The sequence below is a fragment of the Ochlerotatus camptorhynchus genome, unplaced genomic scaffold (assembly GCF_037179485.1).
Source record: "Ochlerotatus camptorhynchus isolate MF236.1 unplaced genomic scaffold, CSIRO-AGI_Acam_v1.1 ptg000008l, whole genome shotgun sequence".
Classification (NCBI taxonomy): Eukaryota; Metazoa; Arthropoda; class Insecta; order Diptera; family Culicidae; genus Ochlerotatus; species Ochlerotatus camptorhynchus.
In genome coordinates, this window is record NW_027040500.1 from 3358176 (window position 1) to 3381870 (window position 23695).

The window sequence follows — 23695 nt, forward strand, 5'->3', positions numbered from 1 at the left end:
CTGGATCGATAGAATAACTCTATGTGTTTAAGTTGAATCAATTTGCGGTCTGCATTTTTAAAAATAAGTCCTAGGTTAGGTAAAAATCGAGCAATTTCTGAAGTTTTGACAAGCATATGAATAGTTACGATCCGTTTCCATACATTTTCGCAATCAAATTTTAGAATTCTCCACTATATCCAGATCGTTTGAATTTGGCACACCTTTATGTGCATTGCATGGATCTTTCTCATTTGATAAAGGTACACCTATAATGCAAGACTATACTTAAGACGTCAGTTTCAATTCCCAGTGAGGTATAGGAATTTTAAGTTAAAAATATGTTTACTTTCCTGTTATTAAAGACAGGAGTAAAGTGCAAATTTCGAAAGCGCACTATTCTGGAAATCATTGGATTTGATATTAGACTGATTAATGCAATCTGCTCTACAGGCATGTCAGGGCTGGCAAACAGGGTTGCTTCCACTCACTTGCTATAAAATTTTTTTTTTCTGAATTATGAAATTATTAGATGATGTAACAATTTGTTGTACTTGTAGTAACAAGAAAAGGGTGTAAAAGTATGTGTTTGACTCATAAAACCTGTCAATTTCGCTTGCAGAGCGTCACAATCAGAGATCGTATCACTCTGAGTGAACGCTCATGAATCGTAAAATCGCTGATTGCAACGCACTGAAAGCAATATTGACAGGTTTTATGTTTCAAACACATACTTAACTCTTCTTGTACCTTACAAGTACTAATTATAATTATATCATCTAATGATTTCATAATTCTGAAAAACAATTTTTTATAGCAAGTGAGTGGAAGTAACCCTGCTGGCAAATGTCATTTTCAATGAAAGATCTCACGCGATATTTACAGAGATACTTCTGTCACTATCATCGGATGAGAAAACGATGATAGAGATTTTCTTAAAAATCTCATTGAATTTTTTTGTCATGACAGAACTTGACAGTGTTGTGATCATCGTAATTACTAGCTCATTTAATGCTATTAAAGTTACTTGTATCGAGGAAATCTTAATAATGTATTCACTCTACCGATTACACACGGCTGTTTGCTTAAATTCAAATTCAAATGTTGATGTCAAAACCACATAAGAATTATTCTCATGAGTGCTTGATCATTGAAAAATGACAAGAAAGCTAACTATAGGTAGTTTCGTCTCGTGATAGTGAAAAGACTTGTTTTCTCATCGTCACATGACGGCCGTGATATTTACCAGCTCTGGGCATGACTACATATTTTAATTTTAAATTGCACTTTTCATATTACACAGTCGTGTAGCTATGCAACAACAAAACATATTCCCTTCAGACAACATAAGCGATCACTTGCTTGGTATTAACAAACCAGCGACATGAATTAATGTATTATCATCCAGCAGCACGCCACAGCCAAGTTGATGGGGCCACCGGGAAGAATCTACCCCACACATTCAGATCGTACGGAAAAATTATTGAATTAACTTGGATTCTAGATTCTGGCTTGATTAGGTTTTCCTTTTCGTTCACCTTCTTATGCACAGGAAAAAATCTGTAGGGTATAACAGGCTGAAATGCACCCCGGGGCAAAACGCCCGGTGTGGTTTTTAATAGCTTTTCCCTTGCTAATTCTGGGATTTATTGTGCAGAAATGCTAGTTTAAGTACTGAACTAGCAATGCTGCTTGATAAATTCACGAATAAAAAGGAAACCTATAAAAATGCGTTTCAGGCGTTTTGCCCCGGGGCGCGAATTGGACTGTCTTCCTCTTCCGAAGGTACGAGGGCATGGGAAGCAGCATGAAGCTCTTTTATGACCCTGTTAAACCTACCCATCCAGATTCTCGAAACGAGCCTCCAATTTCCAGAGTTTGCGAATCCAGAAAGAGAAGCCATAAGATATGGCATGGGAAATGAATACTTATTAGCTTTCTGCGAGCTGGAAGGGGAGAATAATGGGAAAATGGACCTGTTGATTCAACGTAGATACGTTCTTGCTCTGTCTTTCGATTTATTTTGGGCATGGAGTGAAGTGCTTTAAGGCATATATCTTCTCTCGTACGGTAAAGGCTTTGTATTGGGACACATATTTTATTGATATTGTGTTGAGATGGAGTAGATACCAATATTTGCTACATATCTACTTTTATTCGTTCGATTTTCGAGCGACAGTAAACATTACACATTCGGAGAAATAAAGATGGGTACAAATAGCGTAATTGACATCCTCAATTTAGTGATTGCAGTTGATCGGTGTGTAATGTTCCTTTAAGGGTACTTCAATTGCATAATAAGGAAATAATTCTTGAAAAGTAGGAGTAATGAGGGTAAAATTACCATTGCGAGAAAAATGGCCTCCCCCCCCATATTTTTCACCCGCTAGTAGATATGATAGCGAAAATTGCTGACATGGATGCTGTGAATGGATGCAAAAATCTGTTTAAAGTAATTTGAATTAAAATAAAATTGAGAAACAATTTTGGCAGAAAAACATACAAGATATTATTTTCCATGAAACAGCTGGTACCGCTAAACACTACCAAAGTTAACAATTTCATTGATGCAAACAGTTAATTACGGTAAATGGGGGTAAAATGCCCATGGCGGGCAAAATGCGTCCCCTTATAGCGCAGCTGCTAGTTTATATGATCGTATAAGTTTAATTATCGCATAAAATGACCACTGAGTCTGATATTTGACGTCAAGCATCTCCAACTATGTAAATCGTTTACTTCACGCATAAAGTAATACCAAAATGTTTAGTTAAAGAAAAATAGTAGTTGGGAGCTACCCCGGCGTAGTAGTTAGCATCCATACTTCTCACGCCAAAGTCACGAGTTCAAATCTCACCCCCGGACAAGTCACGAATGACCCAAGAGCGTTAAAATGACTTTAAAAAAAGGTAGTTATTTTCGCCATTACAGTACCCATTCGATCTGAACAACAAGCCCGAGCAACACTAAATGTCACAAAATCAAAACGTGCCAAAATCGAGCAGTTTTATTTTGAAATTTGATTTGTTATTTCGTTGAGTTTGAACCACCGTGAGTCAGCTTTATGACATAGACGTTATTAATAATTAATCTTTTATTAAAAATGTTAATGATAAGGAGCAATTATACATTGTTTCCAAAATACGTTTGGTTCTGAGGCATAACATCTCTGATCACGCTTTCCTTCGGAAGGGAAGTAAAGCCGTTGGTCCCCGGTTCATAAGTTGATGGTTCGATAGGTAGGGTCCAGGTGTGGGACCTGCTTCCTTGACGTCGGTAGCATTGGTGCTCAGCACGGAAAACAAATCAAGGAAATACGTTAGTTTTTGACTTGGTGCCAATATCAAAAACCCGTCCCAAAAACGAACGTTTTTTTTTGTTTTATTGTCATAATTTAACCGTGCCAAAACCGAACGGGTACTTTACTTCTTCATTCCTTTATTTAACGTTGCTATAGAACGTGAACATCCGATAAAAAATGCAACGGAACTATACGATTGGGCTCAGAAGCGGAACGAGGATCAGCTGACTCAAATTTTCTTTTGTTATGCAACTACTGAAGAATATAAACCTCATAAGCACGAGCTCAAAGAACAGTACTTAAAGACTATATCCATTCAAGGAACTCAACAATACCACTCATTTATTCCTATTTCTGAAAGGCAAATAGAAGTCAGACACTTTTCTAACTGTAATAATGAAAAGAAAATTGTTGATATTACTAAGAATTAAAGTATGGATTTCTATTACAACTATATCAATATAACAATGTAAAAATAAATGAAATCATTCTCGAAAAATCGGAATTATAAGTTCTTTGCACATGCTAACGAGTGAAATATGTATTTGTAAGAAAATAAATTGTTTTAAAACATACACATTCCGGATAATTTAGATCATATCGATTAGCCACCAAGAGCATTTTCATTGTACAATTTTCTGATCTTTCTGAAAAAAATATTTTCGAAACTGGAGAACCGCGAAATACATTAAAAAAAAGGGCCAAAAACTACCCCCATTTTCAAATATCTACTTTCAAACCGCTACATCTCGAAATCGGTGCGATTTAGCAAAATTTTACATGAGTGCTTTTTTATTGTAAACAGTAATTGCACCAAGCTTCGGATATTATTTCATTTTTTTTTAAATCATAACTTCTTTGCCCATCATTACTCCATCTTGACCTATAGTGCAATAGATGGCATTACTTCTTCTTCTTCTTCGCATTTCAAGCTTATTCCATATCGCATATTAGCTTATTGCGTGCTCTCAACTTAGTGTTCTAGATGCACTTCCACAGTTATTAATTGAGACCTTTCGATGCCTGTACCATTTTTGCATTGCTATAATTGTGTGGAAAGTCCAATCATACTTCTATGCCCAGGGAAGTCGAGAAATTTTCCAACCCGAAAAATTCCTAGACCGGACCGGGAATTGAACCCAGCCACCTCCAGCATGGTCTTGCATTGTAGCTGCGCCTTTACCGACTGAGCTAAGGGAGGCCCCAGATGGTATTTGTGTCCCCTAAAACAAATCAACAAATTAAAAAAAAAATACGAAAAATACCTTTTAAGAAAAATTGTTTTGAAAAAAAGTTGGGTAAATTTTTTAAGAGTGCATATGTTTTCAAATTCATTTATTACCTGCAATATTGCCCAAGGCACCAAACCGATCGAACAAAAAGTTTTCGATTAATTTTTTTCTGAAGATAAGCTTGATATTTTTCTATAGGCCCTTTTCAAAAATAAGGCTGGATTGAAATTGGCGAAATGAAGATGCAAAATGGCAAGTCATAAGGAACGTTTCCGCGAAATTTCAACCAAATCAAAAAATACAAAAATAAACCGATTTGTGAATTCTTAGGGAATTGCTCAGCGGCGAGCTGGCAGCGGAAGAAAAGCAAAGACGACCGACCCTGTGAACGCAAGGAAGGTGAGGGATTACTACAAGCGCAATCCGAACCTTTCGATTCGGGACGTGGCCAAGAAGGTCAATTCTGCCGTCTGGTTCGTCCAGCAGACAATGAAACGGGCCAGACTTCATGTTTTCAAGGTAAGGAAGACGCCTAACCGAACCGATAAACAGAATACGGTGGCCAAATCGCGCGCTAGGAAGCAGCTTGGTGCAGCCGAAATTCATCGTAATGGACGACGAGACGTATATTAAAGCGGATGCCAGGCAACGGGGAGTATTTCATCGGCAAGTCCCGCCTGGATGTCCCAGAAAAGTTTCGGAAGAAGAAGGTCGACAAATTTGCCAATAAGTACTTCGTGTGGCAGGTGATCTGTGGGTGTTGCAAATTCATCAAGCTGTATGTACATAACGACCAGCACCATCAACGGCCAAATATATAAAGAATAATTCCTCCAGAAGCGCCTGCTGTCCTTTCTCCGGTCCCACGAAGGTGAATGGCATCGTGCCATTACGTGAAACCGGTGATGGGGTGGTACGAAGCCAACGATATTGTTTTTGTGCCGAAGGAGGCAAATCCACCAAACTCGCCAGAACTTCGCACAATAGAAAAATTCTGGGCTATTATGAAAGGCAAGCTCCGGAAAACAGGGAAGGTCTTCAAAAACGACAAGGATTTGAAGAAAGAGTGGATGAAAGTGTGTAAGAAGGATGGCGCAAGTGTTGCACAGGATTTGATGGGTAGCGTTAAGTCCAAGGTGCGGGAATTTAGCCTAGGAGATGAGGTTGAATAATCCAACTTTGCAAAAACATAGCTAATCTGTGTTTATTTATTCCCTGAGAGTTTCAAACATATTCAACTTAAAATGATTTTGGTTATCATTTTTGTCTGTTGCATTTTTTTCGAGTACATTCTTCACTACATATATAACCTTAAACTTGGCATACTTTAATTCAAATCTCTCTCCCTTTACCTTTAATTACCAGCCACATTCATCACGAAAATTAACCACAGTTGGCACGCACGTTTTAGTTCCAGCACTTTTGGAGTCCTAGTGATGCGTCTAAGCTCTGATATTGAACGGAGCTTCCACGCATGGTTCCTTTTTTACCTCTATGGTAATGCGAAAAATAAATGTTTCATTCTATTGAAGAGTTTCCAAAAGATAACATACGAATTTATACAGATTTAAATATGACATGCTCCATATTCACGTCCAAGGCTGCGTGAAATCGAAAACGAATTATCAATACAAGTTGATATTTGTATACACTTTAAAACAAAAATACTTGAACATATACCCATTTTACCCGTTGAGAATTGCATATTTGTGAAGACGGTGACAGTTATTCTGAATAACCCTGTAGGTTCCACATCCAGCAAAATTCTCAATTCCTTCCATTGATGGTTGCCATGTGTGAAACTGAATGTTATCATCAGTTTTGTTTCCACCGACATCTCCACAAGTTGTTTGCTTCCAACGGGGTTACAGCAAAAGCGAACGAACCGCAACAATGAGTTGCTATCGAAAAACCCCATCTTAAAGTTTGATTACATATTAGAAGATTGATCTTCAGGCAAAGTTTGGATTTCCTGTTTATAAAGGATAGAAGGGACAATGAGGAATTGCTACAAATCATTGCTCGCCGATGACACAGGCATTTTCGTCAATGGGAGAAGTCTTCCTATGATTTGCAGAAGAATGTAAAAAAGTGCAGATATTCTCTCTTTTTTGCGAAAAATAATGATTTTACCCAACGCTTCCACAACTCAACGCATAATATTCCCGCATAAGCACAGAGCTTAATTTTTGCAACCTAATTGTAATCACTTAGTCACTATGCACGGAGTTTCAATTACTTGGGAGAGTACCGTAAAATATATTGTACTAGCACTTATTTTTTTTTTTCATTTTCTACATAAATTCTCCGATTTTTATTTATTTCATGATACATGAAAGATAAGAATATTCTCGAATTAAGTGATTTTTTCAAACTTAAGATATCACTGCAACTCAAAACTTGCGCCTGGTTTATTTTTGGTCTCTAATCTAGTGTAAACAACTATCTGAATATTTTATACATGTGAACATTGTTTTTCAAACTGGAGTTTATTTCTTGTGTTTTTTCCATTAAGAAAACATGTGTTTATAACATGTGTTATATTTCAGTGGCAGCCAATTATAAACCTTTTTGTTCCTAAAGCTCCTACTGTGCAACGGTTGTAGTTAGGTTTGTCAGTACCGGACCCTTTTTGTGAGTACCGTAAGTGGGGGTGACAATAAGCCAAAAAATCAAAATGTGTCGTTCCTTACCTTCAGGCAAAGATATCTAATAAACAAGATATCCCACTAATCAATTCCTCATACAAGGCCCTTATGTGATAGCAGTGCTATCTGTTGAGGGCACATTGAAACTGTTGGGAGTTCCCCGCCAAATTTACCAACAGGGCTCAATAACTGACAGGTGTCAGCATGACATATGTCAACGCGGACGTTGATGATCAGCCGAGGGAAGAGGACGATATCATCCTCGATGTCATCATCATTAAATTGCGATAGCAAGATTCTTACTTGTTTGTGATTTCAATCATTAATTACCACTCTATACGCAACAGAAACACTTGAGAAGATAATCACACATCCAAGCTATTATGATGTGCTTGTAATATGTTTTGCTTTCGAGCGAAAGAGTTTCCAATATACCACTGGTATCAGTAAGATGCAAATCTCTAATAGTAATTGATGATTTACGGAGCTGTTGTTCAACATAATCTCAATAAGCATAGAAGTAAACATTGGAAACCCTTCCCTTTCTCTAAAGAATTATTCCAACACCCCAGCCACTGGAAATGCAACGTATCGAAATCATTGCTAAACGTAATAAAATATGCTGTCTTCTTTGGCCAACGCAGCACGCATTCAATTCAAAGATTACGTTGGAATAAACATTACTTTCCTATTTTATAACGTAGGAAGTATTTGACAACGCCGGTGAAAACAAACGCAAACGGGAGTAACCGAAGCTGAATGATGACGATGAATAATGACACCGCTTCCTGTTTTGATTTGCGCTGTATCATCCGCTCGTGTGGGTTCGCACATGTATAGATGTTGGTGTGCGTGTTTTCTTCCAACGCAGCAGTTCAATGTTGCCTCGTCACAAACCGTTTGGCGCTGTTATCTGTCTCTATAAATTCCAAAGAGTGTAGGGGGTCTGCTTCAGGGCTGGAAAGCACCTCAGAGCGTTAGCAAAGCAGCTTTGTGCATGCGTTTCACAACACTCGACAAAGAGTGTGTGGTTCACCCATTTACTTGGCACACTCTTATACAACTAATCTTTGAGAAAGCGATCCACACAATGAGCGAATATAATACACTGGAGTCGCTATCTACGCTAATTCAGAAATCCGCGTAAAAACACCGCGTAAATTCTGAAAACAGTTTAGAAAAATACCGCGTATATTCTAAAATCCACGAAAAAAATACCGCGTAAATTTTGAAATCCGCGTAAATTCCAAAATTTGCCTAAATTGCAACCAATCGAGATTTTTACAAATTTCATTGTATTTTTAAAGTGTAAAAACCCATGATGTCTCCCGTATCTTCAGCTACAAGAAAAGTTAGTTTACACCAAGCGAAGTCTTTTTTACGCAGTATTGAGTTTACGTCCCTCTTTTAAATAAGTAAATCCCAAATAACGAGGATTTTTTTCATGAAGTTAATTCCAAACAACGATTTTTTTTTTGCGATTCTGGGAAACTGAGAACTACTGCCAAATACCCAACAATATGGGTATTTTTAGAATCAGGTTGACGTGTAGAGACCGTGACCGTGACGTGCGTCTGACGCCATTTTGAAATCAAAGATGGTGGCTTCCGGTTTGATAAAAACTTGGAAATTCTGTCTAATACCCCTCAATATGAACATTTTTGGAATCGGGGTGACGATTAGAGACCGGAAATCTATGTCAGACGCCACTTTGAAATCCAAGACAGCGGCTTCCAGATACAGAAAATCTTAGAAACACTGTCAAAAACCCCACAACATGGGTATTTTTGGAATCGAAATGACGTATAGGGACTGGAAATTTATGTTTGATGGCATTTTGAAACCCCCTTTGGTAATTCTGTCAGATACCCCTCAATATGGGTATTTTTAAATTCCGGGTGACGTGTAGGATTAAAAATCTATGTCTGATGCCATTTTTATATGGCAATAAAGCAGCTTCCGGTTACAGAAAAACTATAAAATACTGTCAAATAATCCACAATATGGGTATGTTTGGAAACATACATGAACATGCATGCAGTCCGGAAATCGATGTCTGACGCCATTTTGAAATCAAAATGGCAGCTTCCGGTTTTAGTAAAACTTGGAAATTCTGTCAAATGCCCCTCAATTTGAATGTTTTTGGAATCGGGCTTACGTGTAGCGACCAGAATTCCATGACTGACAACATTTTGATATCCAATATGGAAGCTTCCGGTTACAGAAAAACTGAAAAATACTGTCAAATACCCCACAATATGGGTATTTTTAGTATCGGGTTCAGGAACTGGAAACTCATATTAAACGTCCTTTTGAAATTTAAGATGCCGGCTTCCGGATACAGAACAACTGTAAATGCAGCCAAATACCCAACATTATGGGTATTTTTGGAATCGGTATGTAGACTCCGGAAATAAATGTCTATCACCATATTGAAATCAAAGATGGTGGCTTTCAGTAATAGTAAAACTTGGACATTCTGTGAAATACCCACAATATGGGTAATTTTGGAATCGTGAAGACTTGTAAGAATGGGAAACCAGGGTTGCTTCTACTCACTTGCTATGAAAAACGGTTTTTTGGAATTATGAAATCATTAGATGTTATTATGATAATTTGTACTTTTTAGTTAATAGAAGTGGTTGTAATGTATGTGTTTGACACATTAAATTAGTCAAACTCGCTTTCAAAGTGTTACAATCAGCGATTTTATGATTCGAGTGCGTTCACTCAGAGTGAGCGCTCGCGAGTCGTAAAATCTCTGATTGTGGCTATCTGAAAGCAAATTTGACAAGTTTTGTGTGTCAAACCATATGCCTTTCAACACAGAACAGAAGGGGAAGTGCAAACAAATAGGTGAATCAAAAAGTGGTTCGATTTTCTGCTCAACAAGAGATGCGTTGTGGTAGCGTTACATATCCTGCCTAACTTTTTTTTTTTTTGTTTTTTGACTTTAAATGATCTTTATTTCTAGTATTTGTGTGGTTTTACATGTATGAATTAACAAGTGACACAGATGCGTCTTTTCAACTTTAGTTAGACATATCCTGCCTATCTTAACTGCAGGCATAAGATGCCTTCTACCGCTAGGTGCGCTAGTGTTCGTCAATGAAGGGTGCAGCCACTTTCTGTTCTGTGCTTTTAACCTGTTCTTGTATCTAGCAGGTACAAAATATATATTCGGTATTAGTAGGTTTTGCATCTATCGATAAATTGCTGAGCAAAGATATTTCAAGCATCGCCAATTTTCCGTTACACATCAAACCGAAGGCATCGTGTTCAGAGTGTTAAGGAAGTGCGAATAAAAAGTATGATGTTTAACCGCATAAAGCATAACCATAGGAAGTACCTAATCACCTATTCGGAATATCATCTCAACTCTATGTGGTATGTTTATTAGAGTAGTTTCTACAATTGTGCATTCCTAAATGTGTTTGTGTGCAAGGCTCGTAAATGCTGCTTTTGGTTAGGTATATTACCATCTTCAAAACTCAACTGAATAAGTAGCTCTTTACGATAACTGCTAGCTAGTATCGTCTATGGTTATAGAGCAATTCAGTTTTCCTGGAAAAACCCCAGTCGAAACGAATGAGCGAAATTTTTGGAAAGCACACTCCTTCCTTCCTCCACCACACCACCGTTCGCAGTTGATGGTTATTATCTCGTAATTAAATCCTTCCACTTACCCTTGAATGTGTGAACCAAACTGTTGCTCATTATGTGCCATAGCTGGGGGTCGCCCACCTTTGGCGAGAGGATTAGATGTTGCTTCGAGGGTGAAACCTCTATGTAGCGTACCGGTCCCATGCCTGGAACGGCCATGCATCGTATCTGGGATGGAAGCGGCACCGGGAGCCAACCCGTGAGGGGCACCAGTAGCGGGACCGTGTAGCCATCGCACCATGCCGTCGCTGATTGAACTGTCACGCTCAGCAACGCCTGAGGGCCTTCGTGGGCTGCCACTGATTTGAGCCAGGATATCAGCTGGAAAAGAGATTAATCAGTCAACTTCCTGTGTTGGAATGGTATGTGCGCTATCGTTGGCGGAGTATATAACTGTTTTTTGAAAGACTGGATTACTGAAATTGCTATCAAATTTGACCCAAAAGAGACTCCTGTAATAAAAAATATGTATCGAATTACACCCACCTGAGCTCCTAGCTGCATTGGATCTCTGGTGAGTACATCGCTCGACTTCCGAATTGTATAGTATACCAGCTCGATATCTCGATCCAAAATGTAACATCGCACGTGCTCTATTAAACATCTCAGATAGCTAATTGACACCGTTTGTACCTGTCAGAAAAGGAGTACAGAGAAAGGAAAAGATCGAAATAGAATGTGCAATCAAGTACCAAATTTTGCTTTGCGTGCGCAATTTTCCCAACAAAACCGGTCAAATAACACCGGTTCGTAGGTGGTGGTCGTTAATTAAAAACATCGTGCTTACCGCCGCCAGCAGAAAGTCGAAATTGCACACCGCAATCTCTTTGAGTTTTTTCGTATCATCGGATTTAATTAGATGATGCCAGGATTCCTCAACGTGCCGTATGCTGTAGGAGATGTCCGGTCCCAACGTAATGATTTGCGTCACGTTATCGTCGTGTTGCGTTTGGATACCTGTAGAGCCATCGAAAAATATGAAAAAAAACGATAATTATCTGATCCATGTTTTATGCTGAAGTCTGTTTGATCTAAAACAATTCGAAAAGTTCATATAAAATTTGTATTCTCATCTTTCAATAGATCAAAGATATTATCTTAGGTTAGGTTAGCTGTATTAATTAGACTATCAGTTGATGCCTGGTTCTTCTCTTGCGATATTATATTAACTAAAGAGGCTAGAATATACAAAGAGACGCCATCTGATCACTGTGAAAACAAGTCACAACTTCTCACTTTTACAATGCTCTTCAATGTTTTACAAATTACTTCTCGCTAGATGCTCATCTCCATACAATAAACCTCGTGGACAGCGTGGAAAACGCTTACGATGTCATCGATCACGCAGTTTGGAAATGTAAGGATAATGACGCCGCCAGAGAGTGACTTTTGAATACCCTTGAGGCCCAAGGAAGACAACCGTATATCCCTATCAGAGACGTGTTGGGAACAAGCGATATCTGCTATATGCAGTCGATTTATGTGTTTCTGCAAATGTCTAGTATAAGAATTTAATTCGTTTGTCTTTTGTATCTCTTTATTTATTTTTGTTTGTCTTGTCCCCCCGTCTCGATGAGTCTCATCGTTACCCACTGGTCACCATAGGCGGTCGAACTCCAGACAAAGCTAGAACCGCACTACCGTTCATACTGGGGACAACGCTCTGATGAGACAACGAAACCTAACCCCCAAGCTCCTCCCCTGATCCTATCCTTCGACAATGTACCCCTCTAACCTCGGGTAAGCCGCGAGTATTCGGCCCAACTCCTACTAGATATAGCATTAAGTGAATTTTGTTACAAATAATGAACAATGACGTATCGGCGCCTGGCCGTTTTAAGAACCCTTTGCTTCTCCCGGTGAAGATACTGGATATCCAAAAACTGGGCTCAGTATCTGTCAGCGAGGGTAAACAGATTTTTACCCCCACATTCTTGTTTCGTGTGACCTTTTCTGGTTCAGTCCTTCTTCACTACATCGAGCTGGGAAAACTTCGACTGCCTGTGCGTTTGTTCGTTCCCCGGGTCATGAACTGCCAAAACTGTAAGCAGTTGGGACATACGGCCTCCCACTGTGGCAGCAAGGCACGCTGTTCCAAATGCAGGAGAAGCATGAGGATGGCGCCTGTGCAGCTACTGTACTACAATGCGTGTACTGCAAAGAATCTCCTCCTCATGGTGTCTCGTGGTACCCGGTGTACAAACAACGCGGAGAGAAACTAGAACGCTCTCTTAAGGAACGTTCCAGGCGGTATTTTGCAGAAATGCTTAAGCCAAGCCATTGACCAACGACAAAAATCCCTTTTCTTTTTTGTCAGATGACGAGACTGACTCTGACTTGGCTGAGGAGGGAATTCCTTTCAGTTTTCCGAAAGTTTCTTTACGGAAACGAAGACGCATCCGTTTACGGATAGTCGCTGATCAGGAGCCTCAAATCAGTTTGCAAAAATCAAGGAGTGGTGGAAAAAAGGAAGTTTCAACTCCTCCTGGTTTCCGAAGAACTATCTATACCCAGGATTTTCCATCACTCCCGGGGACATCCAAAACCCCTGATGTTCCATTTTTAAGAACAGAAGCCCCTTCTTCATCTGGGTTGTTCTGATTTGATGACATTGTGGACGGTATCTTCAAGTACCTCGATATTTCTGATCCTCTCAAAAGCATTGTTCTGGCAATGCATCCTACTGTGAAGACCCTCTTGAAGCAATTGACATTGAAGTGGGCCCTCCTTGCAGTAATCATTTCCTTCGATGAAACATTTTCCAAACGAGGTCGGGGATTTGATCACTGTTCTACAGCGGAATTGTCGACATCTCATTCCTAAATTAGATCCTTTTAAGTTTTTAGTTCACAATCATGATTGTGATGCATTTGCTCTTTGTGAAATTTGGCTCTCTTTAGATATAGATCTTCCTTTTTATGTTTTTAACATTATTCGACTTGGCTCTCCTTAGATATAGATCTTGCTTTTTATGATTTTAACATTGTTTGACTGTATGAGGATTCGCGTGGAGGAGGGGTTCTTTTGGGGATCAAAAAGTGCCATTATTTCTATAGAGTGAATCTTCCACAATTTCCAGGTATTGAAGTTGTCGCATTGCAGGCTATTAATAAAGGTAAGAGCCTTTGTATTGGTTCTGTGTATATTACTCCCCGAGTTTCGGTTAATCGAAAACATCTTTCAGATATCTGCTCAGTTCTTCCTACTCGACGGTTGATTATGGGAGATTTTAATTCTCACGGTACAGGGGAACTGTATGATGACAACCTCTGTGATAACTTCAATATGACAATTCTTAACAATGGAGAAGTAACACGTTTGGCTGGACCATCCTCGAATGGTAGCAGATTAGACCTCACACTTTGCTCTAATTTATTATCGTTGGATTGCACGTGGACTGTAATCCAGGATCCCCACGGTAGTGATCACTTGCCGATCAAAATTTCGATTGCCAGTGGGTTCAGTCCGTCGGAACCCGTTAACGTCGCGTACGATCTCATCCGTAATATCGATTGGACACAGTTCAAGATTGTGATCGATGAAGCCATAACGTCGGTAGAAGGACAGCGCTTCAAGCTCAAACTTGGCCGGTCCATAGGAAACCTCCATCCCCTTGGTGGGACCAGAAATGCACAGAGTTTTATCGTGAAAAGTCCGACGCGTTTAAGCTTTTCCGGAAAGCCGAGCATTTCGAAGCGTACTCTTCTCTTGAACGCGAACTCAAAAGCCTCATCAAAGCCAAGAACCGCGGATACTGGAGGCAATTTGTGAACTTCAAACAACGATAGCGAGGAGTACTCGGACCGTTGGATGCTCAAGTTCGCGCGAAAAGTATGTCCTGATTCCGTGCCGGCACAGATGATTCCTCGCGAAACGACGAATTCGGTAGACGAGATCAGCCAGCCTTTTTCAATGCTAGAGCTCTCACTCGCGCTCCTTTCGTGTCGCAATTCGGCTTCGGGGCTGATAGGATCAAGTTCAACTTGTTGAAGAACTTCCCAGACGTCGCTAAGAGGCGTATGTTGAACTTGTTTTGTCAGTTCCTGGGGCTCAATATTGTTCCATATGATTGGAGGCGAGTAAGAGTTATTAAAAAACCTGACAAATTTGTTGTCAGAGAAATATAAGAGCTTTTCTCATGGACACTCTACAGCTTCTCGATTTAGTTACATTGGTCTCCCCCAGGGTTCATGTTTAAGCCCCCTTCTGTATAATTTGTGACTATGGCATGACCAAACACTCCCGGGTAACTAGCTCAGTAGCATTAGACCCCTGAACTGTATCGCAGGACTGGCATGTTATTGAGTATTCGGAGGGGCTACGCGGACAAAGTATGAAAACACAGAAACATTCACATTTTCTAAAACATTTATTGCCCTTTTCTGTGGCGTTTAGGTGTGGGTTTTTCATATATGTGGCGTATGTGCGAGGGCTTAAAATTGGCACTGTACTCACTGCTGCAGCGGAATCTCCTACGGCGTCGCGACGCTGGCATTGGCCCACACGGCTGCTCATGCACTACCATGTGGCCGAGAACTTGCGGCGCGGGCTGCAAACAGCGGATCTGGTGGCGTTCATCAGCGACATACGACTCAGCAGGCTTTGCTGGCTCGTTTGGCTGGCAGGCGTCTTCCGTCGTTGACGACATCGGCTGAACGTGGCATGGCCACCTTGGTCAAGCCGAGACGGGACCCTCCTTGGCAATTAAGGCCACCGGCCTGAAGAAATTGCCCTAACGGACGATCGAGGATCATTTACTATTAGGCTCGGAAGCCATCTTGACTTCCGAGTCGAGCAGTGTGAGACCGTTTTTTTACGGTACGTGGTACGAGATATACAAAAGCACAAGAGGTCCTGAACGGAGGCAACCCAACATCCCAGAAGCCCCACAAGGGGGGGGGGGGGTTACACTAAATGGCACTGCACTTTAAAATACCGGTCTTTTGCACACGGACGCCTGTTTGTTTTTTGTAAATCTTCCACTGGAAGATGGCCTTCCACTGGAAGATGGAAGAACCATTTTTGTGCGAGATGTTGTATAATAGTTTTTTTTCCCTTCAGTAACGTTCTTGTTCTTTGCAGCGGCACAAACCCTCTCGCTCTTGTGTGTGTCTACTGTTTTAGGTTTAACAAAGCGAGAATTTTTCCAACAAACAATAACTCATACAGAAGAAAATCCACGAATTGTAACCAACTGATTACAAGTTTCTACGTCAGAGAAATAGACAATTGTCTAATATCGTTTTCGTTTTTTGCGTTTTTGAGGCCGTACACCCAAATATTTAGGGTGTAGATTTGGGATGCACCTTTGTTTACAAACAAATGATGTTGAGCTGTCAAAGACTCACGCTTATTTCTGCTTACACTACACCAGTGCTCCACCGCAAAAACGAAAACGACATAAGTGACTACTGCACGTTGAGACAACTTGCAGATGACGGCGTAGTGTCTATGACAGGGCCCAAAGGGGTCGACTTGCAAGGACCCTCACAGTAAACCTTAGACAATTTGTCTACCGTATGCGTGATAATGTTTGCACCATCGTACAAATAAGGTTCCCGTTTCACATGTGCATACAATGCCTTAGTATTCTTTGCATGTACGTAACCTATAGCTCATACCGTAGTTGGCTTGTATAAAAGAAAATGATTTACTTAGTTTGACAGTTTCACCATGACGAAGTGGCAGCGTATTCGTGATTTGTCCCACGCGCATATGTCGCAAAAGACATTTCAATCGCCGTGTGAGTGTCTCGGTGGACCGTCAAAAGGGTTTTAGACCGAGAAAAGAAAGGACAACTATCCGCGAAGGTGGCCACAGATCGCCCGAGGTCAGCTCGGGTTCCGACGGTTATCGCTGCGAAGGATATGTGGCTGCCATCCAACCCCGATCTTAATCCGCTGGATTACTCAATATGGCGTGTCATGAAGGCCAAGGCCTGTTCTAAACGCCACCCGAGTACAGCAGGCCTCAGACAATCACTGACCCGTACCTGAAGAGAAATGGATCCAGACTACATTATTAGAACCTGCCGTGCATTCCGGAAGCGTGTGGAGGCCGTAATTGCAGCAAGTGGAAACTCGATCGATGATTAACATAGTTAAATACTCTGGGAATAATACTAGAGACTCTGAATAAATAAAAAAAAACTCGAAAACGAAATTTTTGAGAATTTTTTTAAATTTGACATTGCTCAATGGTGCAAACTTTATCACGCATACGGTACTTGGGCTATCCAGCTAGGTATGGAATTCTCCACGGAAAAAACTGAGTTGATCGTTTTTTCTAGAAAGCATAGCCCTGCACAACCGAAGCTGCAACTTTTGGGTAAGCCGATCATTCATTCCATGCCTTTAAAATGTCTTGGGGTCTGGTTCGATTCCAAATACACCTGGAGATCCCATATTAAGTACCTGAGACGAAAATGCCAACAAAGGATCAATTTTCTCCGAAAAATTACCCGAACGTGGTGGGGAGCTCATCTGCAAGATTTTCTAACGTTGTACCGGATAACGATTTTATCGGTTTTAGAGTACGGTAGTTTTTGCTTCCAGTCGGCGACTAAAACGCACATCATCAAACTGGAACGGATCCAGTATCGCTGTCTTCGTATCGCGTTAGGATACATGCACTCGACTCATACGATGAGTCTTGAAGTGTTGGCGGGCATGTTGCCACTCTCTGATCGGTTTTCGGAATTGTCCCTCAGGTTCGTCACCCGTTGTGAAATTATGAACCCACTGGTGATTGCAAACTTTGAGGAGCTTCTGGAGCTAAGCCCTCAAACTCGTTTTTTGTCATTGCACTACGTGTACATAACACAGGATGTCAGCCCTTCGCAGCATAATCCCTATCGTGTTTGCTTCTCCGACTTCGGCAATTATGTTCATTTTGATTTATCCATGACGCAAGAGATTCGCGGAATCCTAGAACATCATCGTTCCATGATTGCTCTGTTAATTTTCGCTGCAAAGTTTGGCTTAGTTGATTCCGCTAGATCGTTCTTCACATATGGATCACTAATAGAGACGTCCGCTGGATTTGGTATTTGTAACGAATTTCATAGCGCGCATTGTCTCTTTCTCGTACATTTCAAGTAGCAATTGGCATAATAATTTCACCAAATGATATAAAAGTAACCTATTTGGCAACTTTGAATTAAAAACCTTTGACTGAGTTGATGTTGCCATATTATATTACTCCACTGGCGCGTCATTCTTTACTTAGCATTGTTGGAAAAGCATCTTTCCGTATATTTCTTCATTCATCCGGCTACACAGAATGCCTAAGAAGCTGATCCTTCATCATCTTATTTTCACAAAACAAATAGCTCTTCGAAAACAAACACTACATAACATTTCAAAACCAACCAGCAATCGACCCACATCACGGATCTCGTAGGTCGTCACATCAAAATCACGCCTAATGGAATCCTCCCTTTTCACACTGCTTCACCCAATGGCTCCAAGCAATTAAAATACTTTTTGCCTCTTCTCTTCCGTTTTGTGGGCTGCTCGATTCGCAGACTTTAGGAGCATGACTTGTACAGCAGAACTTCCCATTACAATCAATTAAACTTTCCGTGAGGTTGATTACACGGATGGGTGTTTTTTTTTTGGATCGGTTGCATCATGGACAGGAGAAGATGAAAGAGGATCGAAACTTTTTCCATTTCCGGTCGTTGGTTGTTGGTGAGAGCTGGTGACCACGGATAGGATAGCAACATCCGGACTATCAATCCAATTTCCAATGATGTAGAGATTTTTAACATTTAATTAGGTTAATGAAGAGCGCACGACTTGTGATGTTTCAATTCAATAATCGCAATTTTGAATTCTGCAATTAACCAAATTCCAACAATGATGTCACAGGTAGTGATTTTTTTTAAATATGCATTCCTACATCTATTACAACCCATCATTACAAAGCATCATGAATGGATGTTGCCCATTTGATAAATTAAACGCTCATGCAACGGGTGTAATGATACATATTCTTCTCGTTTGCATAAGGGTGGGAGGGTGGTCTGGTCTTGCGAGAACTATGAAACATGACACCCTTGGTGGGAGAGCAGCTGCGTGACTAGCATAACGACGAAGAATACTAATACCAGTTCCGACAGCAGCGCTGAAACGCTCATTTGAAAATTTTGTATTACAGTAGTTGAATGAAGTCATGTGCTATGTAGCTGTAGATAGGAGTGTGGCACAGCTTCTAGTGAAATTAATTTTCTTGCTACTACCAGTGACATTTCAAACACCTGAGCAGAAAAGGAGCTTACGCTACGGAGAAGCATCACTGGCAATGACATGCGGGATTTGCAAAATGTAATTAAAATGTTCTGCAGTTTTACGATCTTACTGAAATTTATCGGAATAGTGCAAAAATCGATCTTGTGCAAAAGTTTCTATTAAAGAAAAGTGTATCAGTTCTAGAAGCCTTCCTTTGAAATTACTCATGTCGTTTTCGTTTTTGCTACACTACATCGGTGAAGTGTAAGCAGCAATAAGCGCGAGTCATTGACAGCTCATGATCATTTGTTTGTAAACAAAGGTGCAAATGATAGCTAAACCCTGATTTTTTTCGGTGTGTGGCGGTGTAGCACCGGTTTAGCTACACAGCAAAAACGAAAATGACACCAGAAAATCATGTTATACCCCAACAGTTTAAATTTTAAATTTCATTAAGTTTGGGATCAATATAGAATGCTTATAGAATATAACTTTGATTTTAAATTAAATATTGCAAACCAAGGTTGCCAATGATAATCCATTTTAATAATCCTTGTAAATTTTCTCGAGAACTCTTAATTATATTAATTCTAATATTCACCAGAAATCCTTTTCAAAATCCTTGTACGATTTTCTTCTTCATCTCAGGATTTCCAAGGAGTTGTACTCAAAATTTTCATACAATTCATGTTAATTTTATTTTTGTTTTTCCAGGGCTGTGGAGGCGTTGAAAAATATTCCGACTCTAACTACTCGAAAATATGTCTGCAGCGACTTTGACGGGAATGATACTCATGTCTTGCACATTATAGTCAAAACTCGTATCTGTCATGGATACAGTATACTAAATGGAATAAAATGAAAAATAATTAAATTTGTTTGGTCTTATGAATTTTCATTAGTTATATTTAGCGTTTTCCCGACAAATCCAGTATCTATCCGTTTTACCTCCTCCACCCTGTCCTTTACCCCCACATCCCCTATTATGCACGAGGTGGCAGATTAGGTTTAGCGGTTGGGTAGGAAAATTTCTCAGATTAACTGGGCATAGTGCACACACTGTAAGGTTAAGATCTAATTTCCGTCCTGCTAAGCACAACCCGCACTTTACCTTATTTTTCGAACGGGTTTGGCCATTTACCTTTCCATACCGTACCGTTGGAATTGATAAAGAGTTACAAATTTTTGAGATATTGCTAAAAATCTAACATTGCCAGAAGAATTTCTCAACACTGGATGCTGAAAAATAGTATTTTTCGTCTTTGTTAATTTATTGATGCATTCACATCGATATCATTAATAGTTTTTATATTTCTATGTACTCGATATGACGGAAATAGGCGCTAATGTCGAAGTAATGATCTAAGGGTAGAAAGTAAAAAGTGGTATAGCTTTTGAAGACTCTCAAGTAATATCCATAAGTGTGCAGAACATCAGTCGTCAAGTTCCAATTGGGTAGCAAAAGTAATTTAATATAAGGTACACTGGTGCAAGTTGAAACGAAAGGCGTAACTATTAGCGGAAGTGAATACTCAGGGGCGACCCCGGCGTAGGGGTTAACATCCATACCCCTCACGCCAAAGTCACGAGTTCAAATCTCACCCCCGGACAAGTCACAGATGACCCAAGAGTGTTAAAGTGACTATAATAATAAAAAAAGGGTATACTCACTGCGATTATTTTTAACAGTATTATAAAATTAAAAACGAATCCTATGATTGTCAAAACAAGCAGTTACAAACAGCTTAACGTGCCCCACAGCTTTGTTTATTTTAATTAGTTATGAAATCTATACTTACTTTTTTTTTTGCAACACTTCAATCTTCTTTCAATATTTTGTATTTTATCCACATTCGTGCACTAGGGAAGTATGTAGCGTGCTTCTAGAGTGAAAGTATTGAAAATCCCGGTCACAAATAAGTTTTTTCTTTACGTTAAAAGCACGGGGTAAATCAAAAGGAGTACAAAGCGGCAAGTTGAAACGACGAACGTCACATTATCAATACAAAAAATCAGTTCAATTGGTTGGAAAACAGCCGAGAAATAACGGTGGGTGTTCGTAATACAAATTTAAAGTGTTATAAACAACAGAGCCTTTAACGCAAGCGGCAGTCTCTGCCATCGTCAAATGGACCGACTCAATGGGTTTCCAGCTGTCCGCCAGGAAGAGCATCCGATGCCACGTATGTCCGACTCATCACCGAGTCAATAGCACCCCAATTACGATCTCCGACCAAGCCATTCCAACCAGGAAAACAGTTCGCGTCCTCGGCGTACTGATCGACCGAACGCTCTCCTTCGACCAACATTTCCAACTGGTCAAAAATGACATCTGCAGTAACTCAACCTCGTTAAAACGATCTCTCGGCCTCACCGATCCAACAATCGCGATGTTCGGTTCCGGGTGGCGCGAGCCATCATCGACAGCAGGTTGCTTTACGGGACGGAAATTACTTGTATCGCCTCCGAGAAGCTGGTTAGAACCCTAGCACCGGTCTACAACAGCTACATCCACATCATATCTGGTCTCCTACCATCCATTCCAGCAGACGCCGCATGCATCGAAGCGGGTCTTCTTCCTTTCCGGTTCTGCTTAAACGCAAATATTGCCACAAAGGTCGCCACCTTTTCCACCAAGACCTCCGGAAACAATAGGATCTTTCTCCTCGACGAGGGGAACAGAGTTTTCCACACGGCCGCCGACATCGACCTCCCCCCAGTGGCCAAAGTCCATTGGCATGGAGAAAAAAGTTGACACTCTTCACGAATCCAATTGGACAATCGAATCAAGAACCACTTCAAAGCAGGGGATGCGTCCGTGATTTTGCGCAGATCGGTTGCCGAGTTACTTGGGTCCAACTATGTCGACCACGTAAACCGGTACACCGACGGCCCCGGTCGATAAACGGAGTAGGCATCGGGATTTTCGGAGACGGTATTGCTGAAAGCAGCCGTCTTTCTCCACAGTGCTCGGTTTTCTCGGCAGAGGCTACAGTGATCTTCCGTGCCGCTACGACGCCAGCCAACAAACCGATACTTATCTTAACCGACAGAAATTTCTTTCGGTCGTCGAGACATCTTGGCTGGATAGATTTCCCCTATTGGACCCATGCCAGCTGAGCTCTGTTTTGCTTGGATTTTTTTTTTTTTTTCCTTTGTTGGGTACATTTTCCTACTGCGACCAGTTATTTGATCTATTGTGGCGGGCCCCGGTTTAATGTATGTCACATCAGGGTGTTGTATCACTATTTGTTTGAGTGATTTCCACTAGCTGACTATAGGCATTGTCCCAGTAAGGTATTATAGAACGAATGAACTTTATTGCCTTACTGGGATGAGTCATCCATACTTCTGAGGGCTGTATTAAACCCTTATCGAAAAAAGTTTTCCTTTTATGAAAAAGTGCTGCACAGTTACATAGTAAATGTTCCGAGTTTTCACTCTCTAGGTTGCAGAATCGACATTTGTCATCTTCCAATTTGCCTAGCTGTTTTAAATTATATGTACTTGAACAGTGGCCCGTAACTAGGCCACTAAAAGTACATAGATCTTTTTTGGAGAGACTAAGAAGTCTTTGAGTTGCTCCTTTATTAGGTGATATAAATCTTTTGGACTGTCGAGCTATTTTAGTGTTTTTCCAAATGTTATCTATCATCGATTTATCCCAGTTTTTTAGTTCCATTTTGAGGGTACATTCTGAGGCCCCACAAAATGGTTCTGGACCTAGGAATGGTTTTGATGATCCCAATCTTGTTTGGATTATTCGTTTGTATCTTGTTTTAAATCATGTTGTTTTCTGTTGTTCCTCTGTTTCCCTATTTTATATATTTTTATTTTTTTTTTCCATATAAGTTGAAGAGTCAGCAACCAAAGTTATTTACAAAATGTTAATATACCATCTATTTAGAGGTTACTCACTCTGAGGCCTCTCCTTTCTCCGGAGATGAACTAGCCATAGGCTAAAAATCTCCTTAATAAAGAATAAAAAATAGAACTTTTAGGTCATAGATGGCTTTCACAATAATAAAGGAGGGACGACTTTTCCTAACTAAAGAAATTATTTTCCCACACACTACAAAAAGGCAACACTGGAAAGCTTTTCTCACTACCAGCAAAACCTGCAGCGCGAAGTAGTACGTGAATGACCAGCGCAAAGAGTCCGGTATCCCTTCTAGGAGTATCGATGCATCTAGCCTTGAAGAAATTTGCAAATAAATTTTCCAGCGTGTTTGCGAACGAGAGTATATCGTCCCAACAAGTTGCTATAGCTGCTTCTAATGTAAAATAAATCCCGGTCGATGAAGCTCTCATCTCTTCGGTAGCATCCAGGCTGAAATTGTCTTACAATCCCGGACCAGACGGAATACCGTTCGTTTTCCTGAAGAAATCCTTAACGTTTTTACTGAAGCCTCTTTGCCATCTCTTCGGATTGTCTTTGAGTACTGGAATCTTCCCGATCTGCTGGAAGAACGCACAAATGTATCCAGTTCATTAGAAACGGGACAGAAAGGATGTAAACAACTACCGTGGAATCACGTTGCTGTGCGCTATTTCAAAACTCTTCGAATTAGTTGTTATGGAGCCACTGTAAGCAGATATCCATGAAGACCAAAACGGATTCGTTTTTAACCGATCAACAAC

The 23695-nt window shown here is 40.3% G+C and overlaps 1 protein-coding gene across 3 annotated transcripts in view; it reads right to left on the reverse strand.

The window, feature by feature from the left end:
- The window catches only part of LOC135698300 (protein qui-1), a 252835-nt gene that overhangs the window by 56377 nt on the left and 172763 nt on the right, over nt 1-23695 (reverse strand). For all 3 annotated transcript variants that reach the window (XR_010517471.1, XM_065218228.1, XM_065218216.1), the window contains exons 12-14: nt 11611-11780; nt 11310-11456; nt 10847-11144 (exon numbers count right to left, since the gene is read on the reverse strand). Coding sequence is in view for 2 of the 3 variants with exons in the window: in XM_065218228.1 (XP_065074300.1) it covers nt 10847-11144; nt 11310-11456; nt 11611-11780 (615 nt within the window). In the remaining variant the exon portion in view is untranslated. The remainder of the gene's footprint in view (nt 1-10846; nt 11145-11309; nt 11457-11610; nt 11781-23695) is intronic.